This window comes from Oncorhynchus nerka, linkage group LG28 (genome assembly GCF_034236695.1).
Source record: "Oncorhynchus nerka isolate Pitt River linkage group LG28, Oner_Uvic_2.0, whole genome shotgun sequence".
NCBI lineage: Eukaryota > Metazoa > Chordata > Actinopteri > Salmoniformes > Salmonidae > Oncorhynchus > Oncorhynchus nerka.
In genome coordinates this window covers 40,712,216-40,728,564 of record NC_088423.1, presented here as the reverse complement: position 1 = coordinate 40,728,564, position 16,349 = coordinate 40,712,216, and the positions used below count along the sequence as shown (strand labels likewise).

The following is a 16,349-nucleotide window of genomic DNA, read 5'->3' as shown; positions in this document are numbered from 1 at the left end:
GTGATTGCTGCTTAGCAGTCTGATGGCCTTGAGATAGAAGCTGTTTTTCAGTCTCTTGGTCCTGGCTTTGATTCGCCTGTCCTGACCTTACCTTCTGGATGGTAGCGGGGTGAACAGGCAGTGGCTCGGGTGGTTGTTGTCCTTGATGATCTTTTTGGCCTTTCTTTGACATCGGGTGTTGTAGGTGTCCTGGTGGGCAGATAGTTTGCCCCAGGTGATGCGTTGTGCAGACCGCACTACCATCTGGAGGTGGGTAGAGATGCAGTTGCCATACCAGGTGGTGATACAGCTTGACAGGATACTCTCGATTGTGCATCTGTAAAAGTTTGTGAGGGATTTAGGTGACAAGCCACTTTTATTCCGCCTCCTGAGGTTGAAGAGGCATTCTTCACCATGCTGTCTGTGTGGGTGAACCATTTCAGTTTGTCTGTGATGTGTAAGCCGAGGAAATTAAAACTGTCCACCTTCTGTCCCGTCAATGTCGTACAGGTCGCAGTTGTGGGTGGTATAAGGTGATTTGGTAACAAAGCGGATAGCACTGTGATGGACTGCATCCAGTTTGCTGAGTAGTGTATTGGAAGCTATTTTGTAGATTACATCGCCGAAGTCGAGGATTGGTAGGATAGTCAGTTTTACTAGGGTAAGATTGGCGGTGTGAGTGAAGGAGGCTTTGTTGCGAAATAGAAAGCCGATTCTAGATTTGATTTTGGATTGAAGATGTTTAATATGAGTCTGGAAGGAGAGTTTACAGTCTAGCCAGACACCTAGGTATTTATAGTTGTCCACATATTCTAGGTCAGAACCGTCCAGGGTGATGACGCTAGTCGGGCGGGCGGGTGCGGGCAGCGAACAGTTGAAAAGCATGCATTAGGTTTTACTAGCGTTTAAGAGGAGTTGAAGGCCACGGAAGGCTTGTTGTATGGCATTGATGCTCATTTAGAGGTTAGATAGCACAGTGTCCAAGGAAGGGCCAGAAGTATACAGAATGGTGTCGTCTGCCTAGAGGTGGATCAGGGAATCTCCCGCAGCAAGAGCGACATCATTGAAATATACAGAGAAAAGAGTCTGCCCGATAATTGAACCCTGTGGTACCCCATAGAGAGTGCCAGAGGTCTGGACAACATGCCCTCCGATTTGACACACTGAACTCTGTCTGCAAAGTAGTTGGTGAACTGTTGGCTGGGGTGGGGAGTAGCCAAGAGGAAGGCATGGCCAGCCGTTGGGAAATGCTTATTGAAATGTTCGATTATCATGGATTTATCAGTGGTGACCGTGTTACCTCAGTGCAGTGGGAATCTGGGAGGAGGTGCTCTTGTTCTCCTTGGACTTTACAGTGTCCCAAAACCTTTGCGAGTTAGAGCTATAGGTTGCAAATTTCTGCTTTTGCTTTCCTGACAAGCCTTTGCTTTCCTGACTGACTGCGTGTATTGGTTTCTGACTTCCCTGAACAGTTGCATATCGCGGGGACTATTCGATGCTATTGCAGTCCACCACAGGATGTTTTTGTGTTGGTCAAGGGCAGTCAGGTCTGGAGTGAACCAAGGGCTAAATCTGTTCTTAGTTCTGCATTTTTTGAACGGGGCATGCTTATCTAAGATGGTGAGGAAATTACTTTTAAAAAATGACCAGGCATCCTTGACTGACGTGATGAGGTCAATATTCTTCCAGGATACCCGGAACAGGTCGTTTAGAAAGGCCTGCTCACAGAAGTGTTTTAGGGAGCGTTTGACAGTGATGAGGGGTAGTCATTTGACCGCGGACCCATAGCGGATACAGGCAATGAGGCAGTGATCGCTGAGATCCTGATTGAAAACAGCGGAGGTGTATTTGGAGGGCAAGTTGGTCAGGATAATGTCTATGAGGATGCCCATGTTGAACGATTTAGGGTAGTACCTGGTGGGTTCCTTGATGATTTGTGTGAGATTGAGGGCATCTAGCTTAGATTGTAGGACTGCCGGGGTGTTAAGCATATCCCAGTTTAGGTCACCTAACAGAACAAACTCTGAAGCTAGATGGGGGGCGAAAAAAAATCACAAATGGTGTCCACGACACAGCTGGGAGCGGAGGGGGGTCGATAGCAGGTGGCAACAGTGAGAGACTTATTTCTGGAGAGGTTCATTTTTAAAATTAGAAGTTCAAACTGTTTGGGTATAGACCTGGAAAGTGTGACATAACTGTGCAGACTATCTCTGCAGTAGATTGCAACTCCGCCTCCTTTGGCAGTTCTATCTTGATGGAAAATGTTGTAGTTGGGTATGGAAATCTCAGAATTGTTGGTGGCCTTCCTAAGCCAGGATTCAGACACGGCAAGGACATCAGGGTTGGCGGAGTGTGCTAAAGCAGTGAGTAAAATAAACGTAGGGAGGAGGCTTCTGATGTTAACATGCATGAAACCAAGGCTTTTTCGATCACAGAAGTCAACAAATGAGGGTGCCTGGGGACACGCAGGGTCTGGGTTTACCTCCACATCACCCGAGGAACAAAGGAGGAGTATGATGAGGGTACGGCGAAAGGCTATCTAAACTGGTCGCCTGGAGTGTTGGGGACAAAGATTTCTGGCTGTGGTTGAATAGATTCAGGGCATAATGTGCAGACAGGGGTATGGTGGGGTGCGGGTACAGCGGAGGTAAGCCCAGGCACTGAGTGATGATAAGAGAGGTTGTATCTCTGGATAAGCTGGTTATAATGGGTGAGGTCACCACATGTGTGGGGGGTGGGACAAAGGAGGTATCAGAGGTATCATGAGTGGAACTAGGGGCTCCATTGTAAACTAAAACAATGATAACTAACCTAAACAACAGTATGTAAGGCATAGTGACATATGAGAGAGACATACAGCGAGGCACAAAGTAATCACAGGTGTTGATTTGGAGAGCTAGCTAAGACAACAAAGGGTGAGACAACAACAGCTAATCAGCTAAAACAACAACAGGTAAAATGGCGATGAATGGGCAGAGAGGGTCGGTTAACTACACACAGGGCCTGAGTTCGCGGCTGGGGCCGACAGATAAACACAAACATAAAAAGAATGGAGTACCGTGATTAATGGACAGTCCAGCAGGCATCAGCTATGTAGCCAAGTGATCATAGGGTCCAGCACGCGGGCAACACGGCGTTTAAAGTTAGTAGCCCGGGACTGGTAGAAGCGTCTGCTCCGACGTCCGACGGAGGCCGGTTGAAGGCACAGCGGATGGAGTATTCGTCGGTAGACCAGTCGTGGTGGTGCGGCAGGCCGCCGTGTCGACTAAGGATCCAAGCCAGATTGCGAAAGAGGAATTGTAGTTGTAGTAATTTAGTTTTCTAGCCCGGGAGATGTGCCTGGCTCACGGCTAACTGGTGCTAGCTTCGGGGCAGGGGCGTTAGCCACTATAGCCACTCGGTAGCAGCGGTGATCTGTTGCCAAGGTCCAGAGCATACGGCAAGGATCCTGTGGAGTAGTGTGTTCTAGCCGTGTTTGGGTGGAGTCCGGGTGAACAACTGAGTAGGCCGGGAGGTGGGCCTCAGGGATAGCTTCGGTACTGGGTAACTTGGTGGGTGTTCGCTAGCTGTGAAGATCAGGAGTAATGGTCTAGGGATTACATCAGGAATCCGGCGTTGTAGTGGAGAGACAGTCCGTTACTGGTAGGCTGGCAAGTATTATCCAGGCTAAAAAAATACAATTTAAATAAAAAATTCAAAAAGGGCTGGTACCTGTGCAGTAGGTAAAGGCCGCTAGCAGTGGCTAACAATGACTAAATAGCTTGTAGCTAATTAGCTGGGTAGCTTCTGATGGCTAGGTGGTTCTTGCTATAAGGTCAAAAAAAATTATAATAATAGCGGTTCCCTATCACATTGGGTGAGGCAGGTTACCGGAAGGTATAATTGAACTAAAATAGAGAAGAGATTGAAAATAAAATAGAAAAATATACAAAAAAGACGAAAAAATACAAAAGTACACGAGAGGACGAACAAAACTCATACCCTAATTTCGTCCACCTTGTTGTCAAGAGACCGAACATTGGCGTCTAATATGCTCGGAAGCGGTGGGTGGTGTGCTCGCCTGCTAAGTCTGACCAGGAGGTCAGACTCTCCTATTGCAACGACATTGTTTTGGGTCGGCCTCTGGGATTAGATCGAATGTCCAGAGTGGAGGTCCAAACGGTAAAGCTGTTCTGTGATGGGCCGGGTCTGGTAGAGCTGTGCTGAGGCAGGCCTGTTCTGGTAGAGATGTGCTGTAATGGACCAGGTCTGGTTGAGCTATGCTGACGCTGGCCGGGTCTGGTAGAGCGGTGCTGAGGTGGGCCAAGTCTGGTTGAGCTGTGCTGTGATGGGCCGGGTCTGATTGAGCTGTGCTGATGCGGGCCGGGTATGGTTGTCTCTCCGTTGGCTGAAGGGTCTATATGTCTCTTACCAGAGGCTAACTCTGCATATGTGGGCTGGCAGTGAAGCTGAGGTATGGTCTGGGCCGGGGTACCCTCCTGTTGGCCACTATTTGCCCTACCCCTAGAGTACAGTCCAGTGCTGTGAATGGTTCTGTTGGGCTGAGCTGAGCTGTGACCAGCACCGCTAGGTTGAGCCGGGCTGGTTCCAGCACCGCTGGGCTGAGATGGGTTGGTCCTGGTACCACTTGGCTGAGCTGGGTTGGTTCTGGCACCTCTGTGCTGAACTGATCTGGGTCTAGCACCGCTGGGCTGAGCCTGGTTGGTTCTGGCACTGCCGGGCTGAGCTGGTCTGGGTCTAGCACTGCTGGGCTCTGACATGTTGGTAGGAGCCGGAGATGTCTAATGTGGCATCCTTCAGGTTCTTGGCAAAGACTCCCTCATGGTCCAGGTGTACATGGTCGTACAAGTGCTCACATGTCAGGATGTGCTGGTGAGAGGTGCTGACATTTGTTAGTGACGAGCAGTCCATGGGGATTTTTTTGGTTGACATTTTGGATCATTTGCCAGGGGAGACATTTCCTTGGTAGAAGGGTGGATATAATAATGTTTGAGACAGAGAGACAGAGAGAGAGAGAGAGAGAGAGAGAGAGAAACCAGTGAAGAACATTGTAAATACAACCTATATTTATGTTTATTTAGTTTACCTGTTGTACTTTATCTAGTGGCACATCATTACAACACTGTATAAAGACATAATATGACATTTGAAATGTCTTTATTATTTTGTGAGTGTATTGCTCACTGTTAAAACGTGTTAACGGTACAGGTTCCCCAAGGGGTACCACCCCCCGCTCAACTGAAACAGTGGCGCACAGAATGCAAAAATATTCTTAGAAATATTTAACCTCCACACATTAACAAGTCCAATAGCTCAAATGAAAGATAAACACCTTGTTCATCTACCCAGCGTGTCAGATTTCTAAAATGTTTTACGGCGAAAACATGGCACATATTTATATCAAACCACCACAAAGACACAGACGATATACAGCCATTTTGTCGAACAAAAGATGCAATCACAAACGCAGGATTAAAAGAAAAATAATTCACTAACCTTTTGAAAATCTTCATCAGATGACAGTAATAGGATATCTTACACAGTACATTTATGTTTTTTTCAATAATATACCATTTATATCCATAAATCTCCGTTTACATTGACACCATGTTCAGAAAATGCACAAAATGTCCGGAGAAATTATAGATACCTCCGCCAGATAACAGAAATAAACATCATAAACTTTGACTAAATATACATGTTCTACATATAATTAGAAAGATACACTGCTTCTTAATGCAACAGCTGTGTTACATTTAATTTTAACGTTACAGACTTAGTTGACTATACAATAACCTGAGACGGCGCTCAGACGTAAGCAATATTTCTCTGCTATGTTGGAGTCAACAGAAATACAAAATTACAACATAAATATTCCCTTACCTTTGATGGTCTTCGATCAGAATGTAGTGGAAGGAGTCATACTTACCCAATATATCGTTTTGTTTCACTTCGTGTGTCCCTTATAGTAGCGTCTGCTAGCAGTTTTAGCTGAAATGCACCCAAAATTACTTCTGGTCCCGAAAAGTTGCGCATCAAAACTTCAAAATTACATATTATATGTCGACTAAACTGGTCAAACCAAGTGCAGAATCAAGCTGTAGGATGTTTTAAACGTACAAAACAATTCTCAATTCTACTGGACAATCGTGCTTCTTCTGAGGCAAGCTGGAACAAAGGAATATCTGTTCCAAATGCGCGCTCTTGCCCCCATGTATTTTCTCGCGACATCCACTCTTTCGCCTCGCAAAGGGTCAAACCTCGCGGGATTTGCACAATTAAATGCTGTACTGAATGAGGACATCTAGTGGAAGACATAGAAAGTGTCTCCAGATCCATAGCTGGTTGGGAAGGGTGGGGGCGATGACGTCAAAGTTGTCCCAACTTTCAGTACTCCAAAAATCGTTTGGGAGATTGCCTGCCCTGTGAGTTCTACTATACTTACAGACATAATTCAGACGGTTTTAGAAGCTTTAGAGTGTTTTCTATCCAATAATAATTATTATATGCATATATTAGCAATTTTGGACAGATTCTTTTTCAGTTTACTATGGGCACGCAATTCATCCAAAGGGGGCAGTATTCTGCCTAGCCTTAACTGGTGTTAATTTTTTATTGTTTATTTTACTTTTGTTTATTATCTCTTTCACTTGCTTTGACAATGTAAACATATGTTTACCATACCAATAAAGCCCCTTAAATTGAAATTGAATCGACAGAGAGAAAGAGAGATAGAGACAACGTAGAGTGTGGCAGCGCTTACAGATGAGCCCTTATCAGAGTGGCCATGGAAGCCAGGGGAGGATTGGTGGGAATTAAAAGGATGACATGCCATTAGTCAAATGAAACCAAAAACAGGGTGAAGAAAATATACTTTCTCATAATACAATATCTGCAAAAACACACATAGTCACATAATGTAGAGAGACCATAGATACTGAGCTGACTATTTTTCTCAGTATCATTATCTCAGCTTGGAGCACACTTAACCTAGCTGATATTACACAGCAGACTAATTTCAAATAGATTGATGGGGAATGGACCACACTTGCTGTGTGTGTGTGTGTGTGTGTGTGTGTGTGTGTGTGTGTGTGTGTGTGTGTATGCACCTGTGTATGTGTCAATGCATGCATGTGTGTGGTGATGGGAGCTGTTACACATGTGCTTCTGGATTGAGGTGAGAGGAGCCTGTAGGTGTAGACATTAGCATTAACAACATGTTAATTACCTCGGCTAGCTTCAAGGAACCACTCTACTGAGAGGGTGTGTATGTGTCCTTGTGTGTATGTGTGTGTGTGTGTGTGTGTGAGTGATTGGGGGGTGCAGCTTTCCTCCCGTTGGAGGAGGAGGAGCTGTTCATCAGCACCACGGATAGAGTGCGGGAAGCAGTTGGGAGGGGTGGAGAAAAGGATGGGATAGGAAAGTATAGCAGACACAAGACACACCTGCTGCATAGAAATTAAGCCAAATGGAGTCCCATCCCTCAGCCATCCAGGCAGTTTGATCTCTATAGGCTCCCAAGTTCCATTATGTGCTCTATAGGGGGGACACATTTTGATGTCACTCCAGACACAGGATGTATCTCCCTGTCGTCTGTGTTGTGTAGAAGTGGGTGAGGCTTCCAATCGCTCACCCTGTCACTCGTCTGCATGGTTACCGACTAAGTGTCACAATAACGGATTACACTGTTACAGCATGTGGAGCGGTCACCAACCACATCAGACTAAAGCCCTGAGTTCTGCCTTCTTGATGCATTCATTTCACACACATCAGTGGGTCCTTCACAGGACAAGGCAGTCTATTGAATTGCCCGTCTCAATCACAGTCCTTCATTACTTATACAGAGGAATGAAGTTCCGTATGGCACCTCTGTTGGATGTCATTAGAATTCTTAAACCACACACACACTTTCTCAGCCTCTCTCTAACATAAAAGTTTGGAGCCAGAGATAGCATCAGCATGCTCTGACTGCTCTGATTGCTCTCTCTCTATCTGTCTCTTCTCTCTCACGATCTGTCTCTCTCGCTCTCTCTCACAATGCAAAGCAGAAAAACTACTTTACAGCAGACTGCGTTCAGAGAGAAGCTCTCTTCTGTTATGTAAATCAGGAAAGATATTGCCAGAGACTCAAGGTTAGCCTAACACCAGCTTGTTTGGTCGCTATGCTGTAAGTGTTTTCATTTCCTCACAAACAACACACTCACTCTGGTACTGCAGTCAAAGTCATTATGTGACGCTGTTAGTAAATGTGTTTTTCAAACTGACAAAGCCTGTAAGTGATATAGGACTGTGTCAGATTCTATTGAATAACAGGTAGGCTTGAATTTCATCCATTACGTAGTGTGGGTGGGTGTAAATGCTTAGATAAGTACATTTTAAAAGGTGCTTGATAGACATTCTACCAATGAGCATCCTAGGAATCAATTCCTTTATAGTGGTAGATGGGTAATTTAATGGGATTATGAGTCTTAATTGACACCGTGTGTGTGTGTGTGTGTGTGTGTGTGTGTGTGTGTGTGTGTGTGTGTGTGTGTGTGTGTGTGTGTGTGTGTGCGTGCGTGCGTGCGTGCGTGCGTGCGTGCGTGCGTGCGTGCGTGCGTGCGTGCGTGCGTGCGTGAGTGAGTGAGTGAGTGTGTGTGTGTGTGCATGCGTGCACGTGTCTTGTTGCTGACAAGGGGAAGGGGAATAAGCTCTAGGGAAAATCGTGTGGATAGCTGTGGTCGACATGCTGACAACACAGACTCCCTTACTCCTCTCTAGTTTTACCTTTATTGGTACATTCCATTTGGGATGTAGATGCTGGTATCAAGCCAATGGATGAGACCTAGAATTGCCTCTATACAGCACACCACTTTACATTACAGTATATGGAGGGATGAAGTACATAAACAGAAACCTCCATCACCTCTTAGGAGGATGAAATTGGGTGTAAAACAAATAATTAATTGCGAAATTCCAATAAATACATTTGCCCGGGATCGATTTTGGGGCTGGGAGTAAATTCAATAGCATCTCCATCCTCTTCCCCATCAAACAACTAACAACCTTTGCCAATTGAGTTATGCTGGAGGGAAATGTATTAGCTTGTCTCCAATTTACACAATAGGGAGGACGGAAAGTCGTTTCTATGCTAATGGCATTGACAAATGCCTTGTAGACTTTCCATTTGATGAGAGGATCTGAATTGTCTCTAAATTGAATTGTACTCTAAATTCTCGTGTTCCATAGTGATTTATGCATATACGATGGAAGACTTGTTTGTTGTCTTTGGATGGTAGGAGTCTTCAGTTGGTCTGGGAGCTAACTGAATATTCCTCTCCATCAGTAAACATCCACCTCCTTCCCCCGCCATCGTTTTCTCTCCCTGTCTTTCTTTCTCTTTCACTCTCTATGCTGTATTACCAGGATGACAAAGAGTAGATTGGACCCAGGGTTATCTCTGTCTGTCTGTCTGTCTGTCTGTCTGTCTGTCTGTCTGTCTGTCTGTCTGTCTGTCTGTCTGTCTGTCTGTCTGTCTCTCTCTCTCTCTCTCTCTCTCTCTCTCTGTCTGTCTCTCTGTCTGTCTGTCTGTCTGTCTGTCTGTCTGTCTGTCTGTCTGTCTGTCTGTCTGTCTGTCTGTCTGTCTGTCTGTCTGTCTGTCTGTCTGTCTGTCTGTCTGTCTCTCTCTCTCTCTCTCTCTCTCTCTCTCTCTCTCTCTCTCACACAAACACACACTCTTTATCTGTGCACTATTGTTCTCCTGCCAGTGTGATGCTACCTTCTTTTGTGTGTGTGCGTGCGTGTTGTCTATTACTGAGGCCTCTCCAGACAGATAGGCTATACACTTAATTGTTGCCTCTAGCAAACACATCACTCTGTTTCATGCTCCCTTGTCTCTCTAACTCAGACCAACTCCTGTGACATTTGACATGATGTCAGATAATAGCCAATCCCCTGGGCGAAGAAGCAACAGAACAGAACAAAGCTCTGATTTCCACCATCAGAACTGATAGTGAGGCATCCATTTCTCATAGAACCCCTCGTCATGTAATTCCCAATAGCAGAGAGCACTGTCACATGTCAATACCCAATAAGAATGGAGTATCTGATGGAACTGGGGCACGGACAAGGCAGTCTGACAGTTGAATGACAGGTACATGCTGATGGCACAGAGCCTATGCGGGGGAGAGGAGGGTGGGGCTAGATGTGGGGAATGAGTAATTGACTGGTCATAACTCAAAGAAGAGATTTCACATGCTGACATTGAAAAATGCACTCAATATTTATGTACTGGTATAGATGTAATCTTTTAAACCAATTGACAATAATGAATTGCAAATCAGGCTCTATTTTTCTGCTCTATTAATAAAATACCAGAGTCTGGCATAACAGAAGCTACAGTCCAATTTAGACTGTTAGGCTATATACGAGATTAGGATCCATATCAGTGTTCCTTATCACGATAGGAGAAGAAATAACCATCTTTGTTTTCAATATTTTCCAAGCACAAGCAATTAATTGCATCTGAACAAATAGGGTACCAGATATGGGAAAAATCTCCTGAATATCAAAATAGCTGGTGACAGGTGTCCAAAACCATGTAAGGATGACCAGCATCAAACTGAAAGCCTATTTCCTGCAACTAATATAATACACACTTGTTCACATAAGTAATTAGTGTTTATTTCAAGATTATTTACGATAGTGGGTGGCAACGAGACCGAGTCTAAATGAATGTCATGCTGTAGGCTATTGATTTCCCTAGCTTCCAGAGAGATGTCTTTATTTCTATTCATTGAATTCTGCCAGCTCAATTGGTCTGGTGTGGACAACTTGCAGTGCAAATCAAAGTTCCGATTATCATTTAGAACGAAAGCAAACATTTTATCAAAAGATGGTGCTTCTCTCTTTCTCTTTCTATCTCTCTCTCTCTCTGTCTGTCTGTAGGGTGAGTTTATCTCCATCCTCAGCGGACACTGACGTGCTTCTCTAGCAGCATAACAAAGTCTCCCTTTCTCTCTCCCCTCCTCCTCTCTTTCTCTCCCTGTCCATTCCAATCTTTCCCGTCCCCTCTCATGGGTGTCTCTCCTCTCTCTGCACTGACGCTCCCGCACTGCCCATCAGACACCGAGTTAAGCAGCATTCATCCCGGGAATGATGTCCCTTTCTCCCAGACACTACGGGAGTAGCGGCCGGTGGATATCTGCGAAAAGCTATTTCTGGTTTATCGAAAAGGTTGTGGGTTGAAGGCATGTGAAGACTGCGTTTGGGATTAAATGTTGTTTTTTGAGGGGTTCGTTTCGTCGCTCTCGTTCGAGGGATGTGAGGCACTTCTCCACGTTCATCTGGGAAGAGACTCATCAGCAAACAGTCCCTACGGGACGCGGACGTGACTATGTTTTCATAACCCTAAACGGGATGAATTTTGATATTTATTTGTTTATTGGAGATAAACAAAGTCTTTTAATTTCTAAAAATGGGTTTTACGTGGTCTCTTAAAATAGCTTTGGAGAGTGCAAATTGTTGTTGCATGATCGTGGTGGGATGCTTGGATGTGATGGAGTGAGTGAGATAGAGTGAGTGCACCGCTCGTTTATCACCTAACTTCGGCAAAATGAAATCGCTCTTCTACAGCCGCTTCTTCATTCTCCTGCCCTGGGTCCTCATCGTCATCATCATGATCGATATTGACACCAAGAGGACACCCGTGCGAAGTCCAGTCCTGGGCCGCGCCGGGGGCGCACAGCGGCATGACAGAACCAGACTTCCTCGTGCCAATCGCTCCGCTCTCCCAGTAATCTACGCCATCACTCCGACCTACAACCGGCCAGTCCAGAAAGCTGAACTTACCCGGCTCGCTAACACCTTCTGCCAGGTTCCTCGCTTCCACTGGATCGTAGTGGAGGACTCGAGCGTGCGCACAGAGCTGGTGGCGCGCTTTCTCTCCCACTCCGGGATGCCATACACACACTTGAACATCTTTACGCCCCGCCGGTTCAAACGGACCGGGATGCCTCGTGCTACTGAGCAGAGGAACACGGCTCTATCGTGGCTACGGTCACATCGCTCTCGGAAGGATGTGGGGGTAGTATTCTTCGCAGATGATGACAACACATACAGTCTGGAACTGTTTGAAGAGGTAATAAAGCACATTAATGACAGATAGGCTACATGGCATGTGATGTCATTCACACAAACAACAAAGTTTTCTAGTACAAGAGTTTTCAGATAGCCTATCTGTGCTATCAGGCAAAGTATTGAAATAAGCCTGGGATATATTCAAGGGTCATCTCTGGTCCTTGAGGGCCACTGTGTCCAGACACTGATTCTGGATAGAACAAAAACCTGCACATAACTCAACCCAGAGTTAATTTGCCTAAAACTTGTTTTGAGCAAGTTGGCTCTGTGATCTTCTAAATCATTTTCTCTTCAAATAACCTAATCGACAGCAGGGGTTCATCTCTCATTGATTTAAAAACGTGGTTGTGCATCAGCAGTTTTTCGTTTTTTTTTATGGTCGAATAACCGACTGGGGGGGTGGCGCCATTGATCATAGATATCACATTAAAAACTGCAAACATTGTGTCCACCCTATGGCAAAACATTTTAGAATTGTAGGAAATTAGCTGTAAAACTGCACATTTTTCTCTCCACCCCACGGAAAAGATTATAGAAATGCATGAAATTAGTTATACGTTGCAAAATCTTCTCTCCGCCCGATGGCAAAATGTGTAGAATTTCAGGAAATTTACTCTAAAACTGCATATTTTTCTCTACACCCCACTGATTAACATTGTTTTGTTGTTGCATGAAATGAATTAGAAAATTGCTAAATCTTCTCTCCGCACCATGAAAATGTGTAGTATTACAGCAAACTTGCTTTAAAACTGCAACATTTTCTCTACGCCCCATGACATAATGTGTACAATTGCAGGAAATGTACTTTAAAACATAAATGTTTTCTCTTCACTGTCAAGAGGGTGGCCTTAGGTTTTTAACCTAAATGCTATCAGACCTCAGGATAAGAATCAGATGCTGACAGTTCGAAGTAACAAATGTTTATTACAAAAACAGGGGGCAGGCACAGGTCAGTATTCCAGCTGGAGTCCAAAAGGTACAGAACGGCAGGCAGGCTCAGGGTCAGGGCAGGAAGAATGGTCAGTAATCTAAGGTAGTATAACAAGGTACAGAACGGCAGGCAGGCTCAGGGTCAGGGCAGGAAGAATGGTCAAAACCGGGAAAACTAGAAAACAGGGACAAGAGGGAAAAACAGGAGTACGGGAAAAAACACTGATAGCCTTGACGAGACAAGAAGAACTGGCAACAAGAAAAACAGAAAACACAGGTATAAATGCACAGGGGATAATGGGGAAAAAGGCCGAAGCCTGGAGGGGGGTGGAGACAAGCATAAGACAGGTGAAACAGATCAGGGTGTGACAAATGCACTGTACTTTTTGGGGTCATATACACCTGGTTAGCAGATGTTATTGCGAGTGTAGCGAAATGTTCATGCTTTTAGTTCCGACAGTGCAGCAATATCTAACAAGAAATCTAACAATTCCACAACAACTACCTAATACAAAGAAATCTAAGTAAAGGAATGGAATAAGAATATATACATATAAGTATATGGATGAGCAATGACTAAGCGGCATAGGCAAGATGCAATAGATGGTATGAAATACAATATATGCATATGAGATGAGTAATGCAGGACATGTAAACATTATTCAAGTGGCATTATTAAAGTGACTAGTGATCCATTTATTAAAGTGGCTAATGATTTCATGTCTGTATGTAGGCAGCAGCCTCTCTGTGTTAGTGATGGCTGTTTAACAGTCTGATGTCCTTGAGATAGAAGCTATTTTTCAGTCTCTCTGTCCCAGCTTTGATGCACCTGTCCTGACCTCACCTTCTGGATGGTAGCGGGGTGAACAGGTAGTGGCACGATGGTTGTTGTCTTTGATGATCTTTTTGATCTTCCTGTGACATCAGGTGTTGTAGGTGTCCTGGAGGGCAAGTAGATTGCCCCGTTGATGTGTTGTGCAGACCACACCACCCTCTGGAGAGTCATGAGGTTATGGGCGGTGCAGGTGCCATACCAAGGAGTGGTGTAGCCAGACAGGATGCTCTCAATTGTGCATCTGTAAAAGTTTGTGAGGGATTTACAGTGAGTGGAAAAAGTATTTGATCCCCTGCTGATTTTGTAAGTTTGCCCACTGACAAAGACATGATCAGTCTATAATTTTAATGGTAGGTTTATTTGAACAGTGAGAGACAGAATAACAACAACAAAATCAAGAAAACGCACGTCAGAAATGTTATCAATTGATTTCCATTTTAATGAGGGAAATAAGTATTTGACCCCCTCTCAATCAGAAAGATTTCTGGCTCCTAGGTGTCTTTTATACAAGCAATGACCTGAGATTAGGAGCACACTCTTAAAAGGAGTGCTGCTATTCTCAGTTTGTTACATTTACATTACATTTAAGTCATTTAGCAGACGCTCTTGTCCAGAGCGACTTAAAAGACACCTGTCCACAGAGCAATCAATCAATCAGATTCTAAACTCTCCACCATGGCCGAGACCAAAGAGCTCTCCAAGGATGTCAGGGACAAGATTGTAGACCTACACAAGGCTGGAATGGGCTGTAAAACCATTGCCAAGCAGCTTGGTGAGAAGGTGACAACAGTTGATGCGATTATTCGCAAATGGAAGAAACACAAAAGAACTGTCAATCTCCCTCGGCCTGGGGCTCCATGTAAGATCTCACCTCGTTGGAGTTGCAATGATCATGAGAACGGTGAGGAATCAGCCCAGAACTATATGGGAGGATCTTGTCAATGATCTCAAGGCAGCTGGGACCATAGTCACCAAGAAAACAATTGGTAACACAATACGCTGTGAAGGTCTGAAATCCTGCAGCGCCCGCAAAGTCCCGCTGCTCAAGAAAACACATATACATGCCCATCTGAAGTTTGCCAATGAACATCTGAATGATTCAGAGGACAACTGGGTGAATGTGTTGTGGTCAGATGAGACCAAAATGGAGCTCTTTGGCATCAACTCAACTCGCCATGTTTGGAGGAGGAGGAATGCTGCCTATGACCCCAAGACCACCATCCCCACCATCAAATATGGAGGTGGAAACTTTATGCTTTGGGGGTGTTTTTCTGCTAAGGAGACAGGACAACTTCACCGCATCAATGGGACGATGGACGGGGCCATGTACCGTCAAATCTTGGGTGAGAACCTCCTTCCCTCAGCCAGGGCATTGAAAATGGGTCGTGGATGGGTATTCCAGCATGACAATGACCCAAAACACACGGCCAAGGCAAAAAAGGAGTGTCTCAAAAGAAGCACATTAAGGTCCTGGAGTGGCCTAGCTAGTCTCCAGACCTTAATCCCATAGAAACTCTGTGGAGGGAGCTGAAGGTTCGAGTTGCCAAACATCAGCCTCGAAACCTTAATGACTTGGAGAAGATCTGCAAAGAGGAGTGGGACAAAATCCCTCCTGAGATGTGTGCAAACCTGGGTGGCCAACTACAAGAAACAGAAGACCTCTGTGATTGCCAACAAGAGTTTTGCCACCAAGTACTAAGTTATATTTTGCAAAGGGGTCAAATACTTATTTCCCTCATTTCCCTCATTGTTGTTATTCTGTCTCTCACTGTTCAAATAAACCTACAGTGCCTTGCGAAAGTATTCGGCCCCCTTGAACTTTGCAACCTTTTGCCACATTTCAGGCTTCAAACATAAAGATATAAAACTGTTTTTTTTCTGTGAAGAATCAACAACAAGTGGGACACAATCATGAAGTGGAACGACATTTATTGGATATTTCAAACTTTTTTAACAAATCAAAAACGGAAAAATTGGGCGTGCAAAATTATTCAGCCCCTTTACTTTCAGTGCAGCAAACTCTCTCCAGAAGTTCAGTGAGGATCTCTGAATGATCCAATGTTGACCTAAATGACTAATGATGATAAATACAATCCACCTGTGTGTAATCAAGTCTCCGTATAAATGCACCTGCACTGTGATAGTCTCAGAGGTCCGTTAAAAGCGCAGAGAGCATCATGAAGAACAAAGAACACACCCGGCAGGTCCGAGATACTGTTGTGAAGAAGTTTAAAGCCGGATTTGGATACAAAAAGATTTCCCAAGCTTTAAACATCCCAAGGAGCACTGTGCAAGCGATAATATTGAAATGGAAGGAGTATCAGACCACTGCAAATCTACCAAGACCTGGCCGTCCCTCTAAACTTTCAGCTCATACAAGGAGAAGACTGAACAGAGATGCAGCCAAGAGGCCCATGATCACTCTGGATGAACTGCAGAGATCTACAGCTGAGGTGGGAGACTCTGTCCATAGGACAACAATCAGTCG

General features: G+C 44.8%; 1 protein-coding gene across 1 annotated transcript in view; it reads left to right on the top strand.

Moving 5' to 3' along the window:
- Positions 1 to 11,018: 11,018 nt before the first annotated feature.
- The window catches only part of LOC115113229 (galactosylgalactosylxylosylprotein 3-beta-glucuronosyltransferase 2-like), a 37,402-nt gene continuing 32,071 nt past the window's right edge, over positions 11,019 to 16,349 (top strand). Inside the window, exon 1 of the mRNA XM_029640631.2 lies at positions 11,019 to 12,097. Within this exon, the coding sequence (XP_029496491.1) occupies positions 11,573 to 12,097 (525 nt within the window). The 5' untranslated portion in view covers positions 11,019 to 11,572. The remainder of the gene's footprint in view (positions 12,098 to 16,349) is intronic.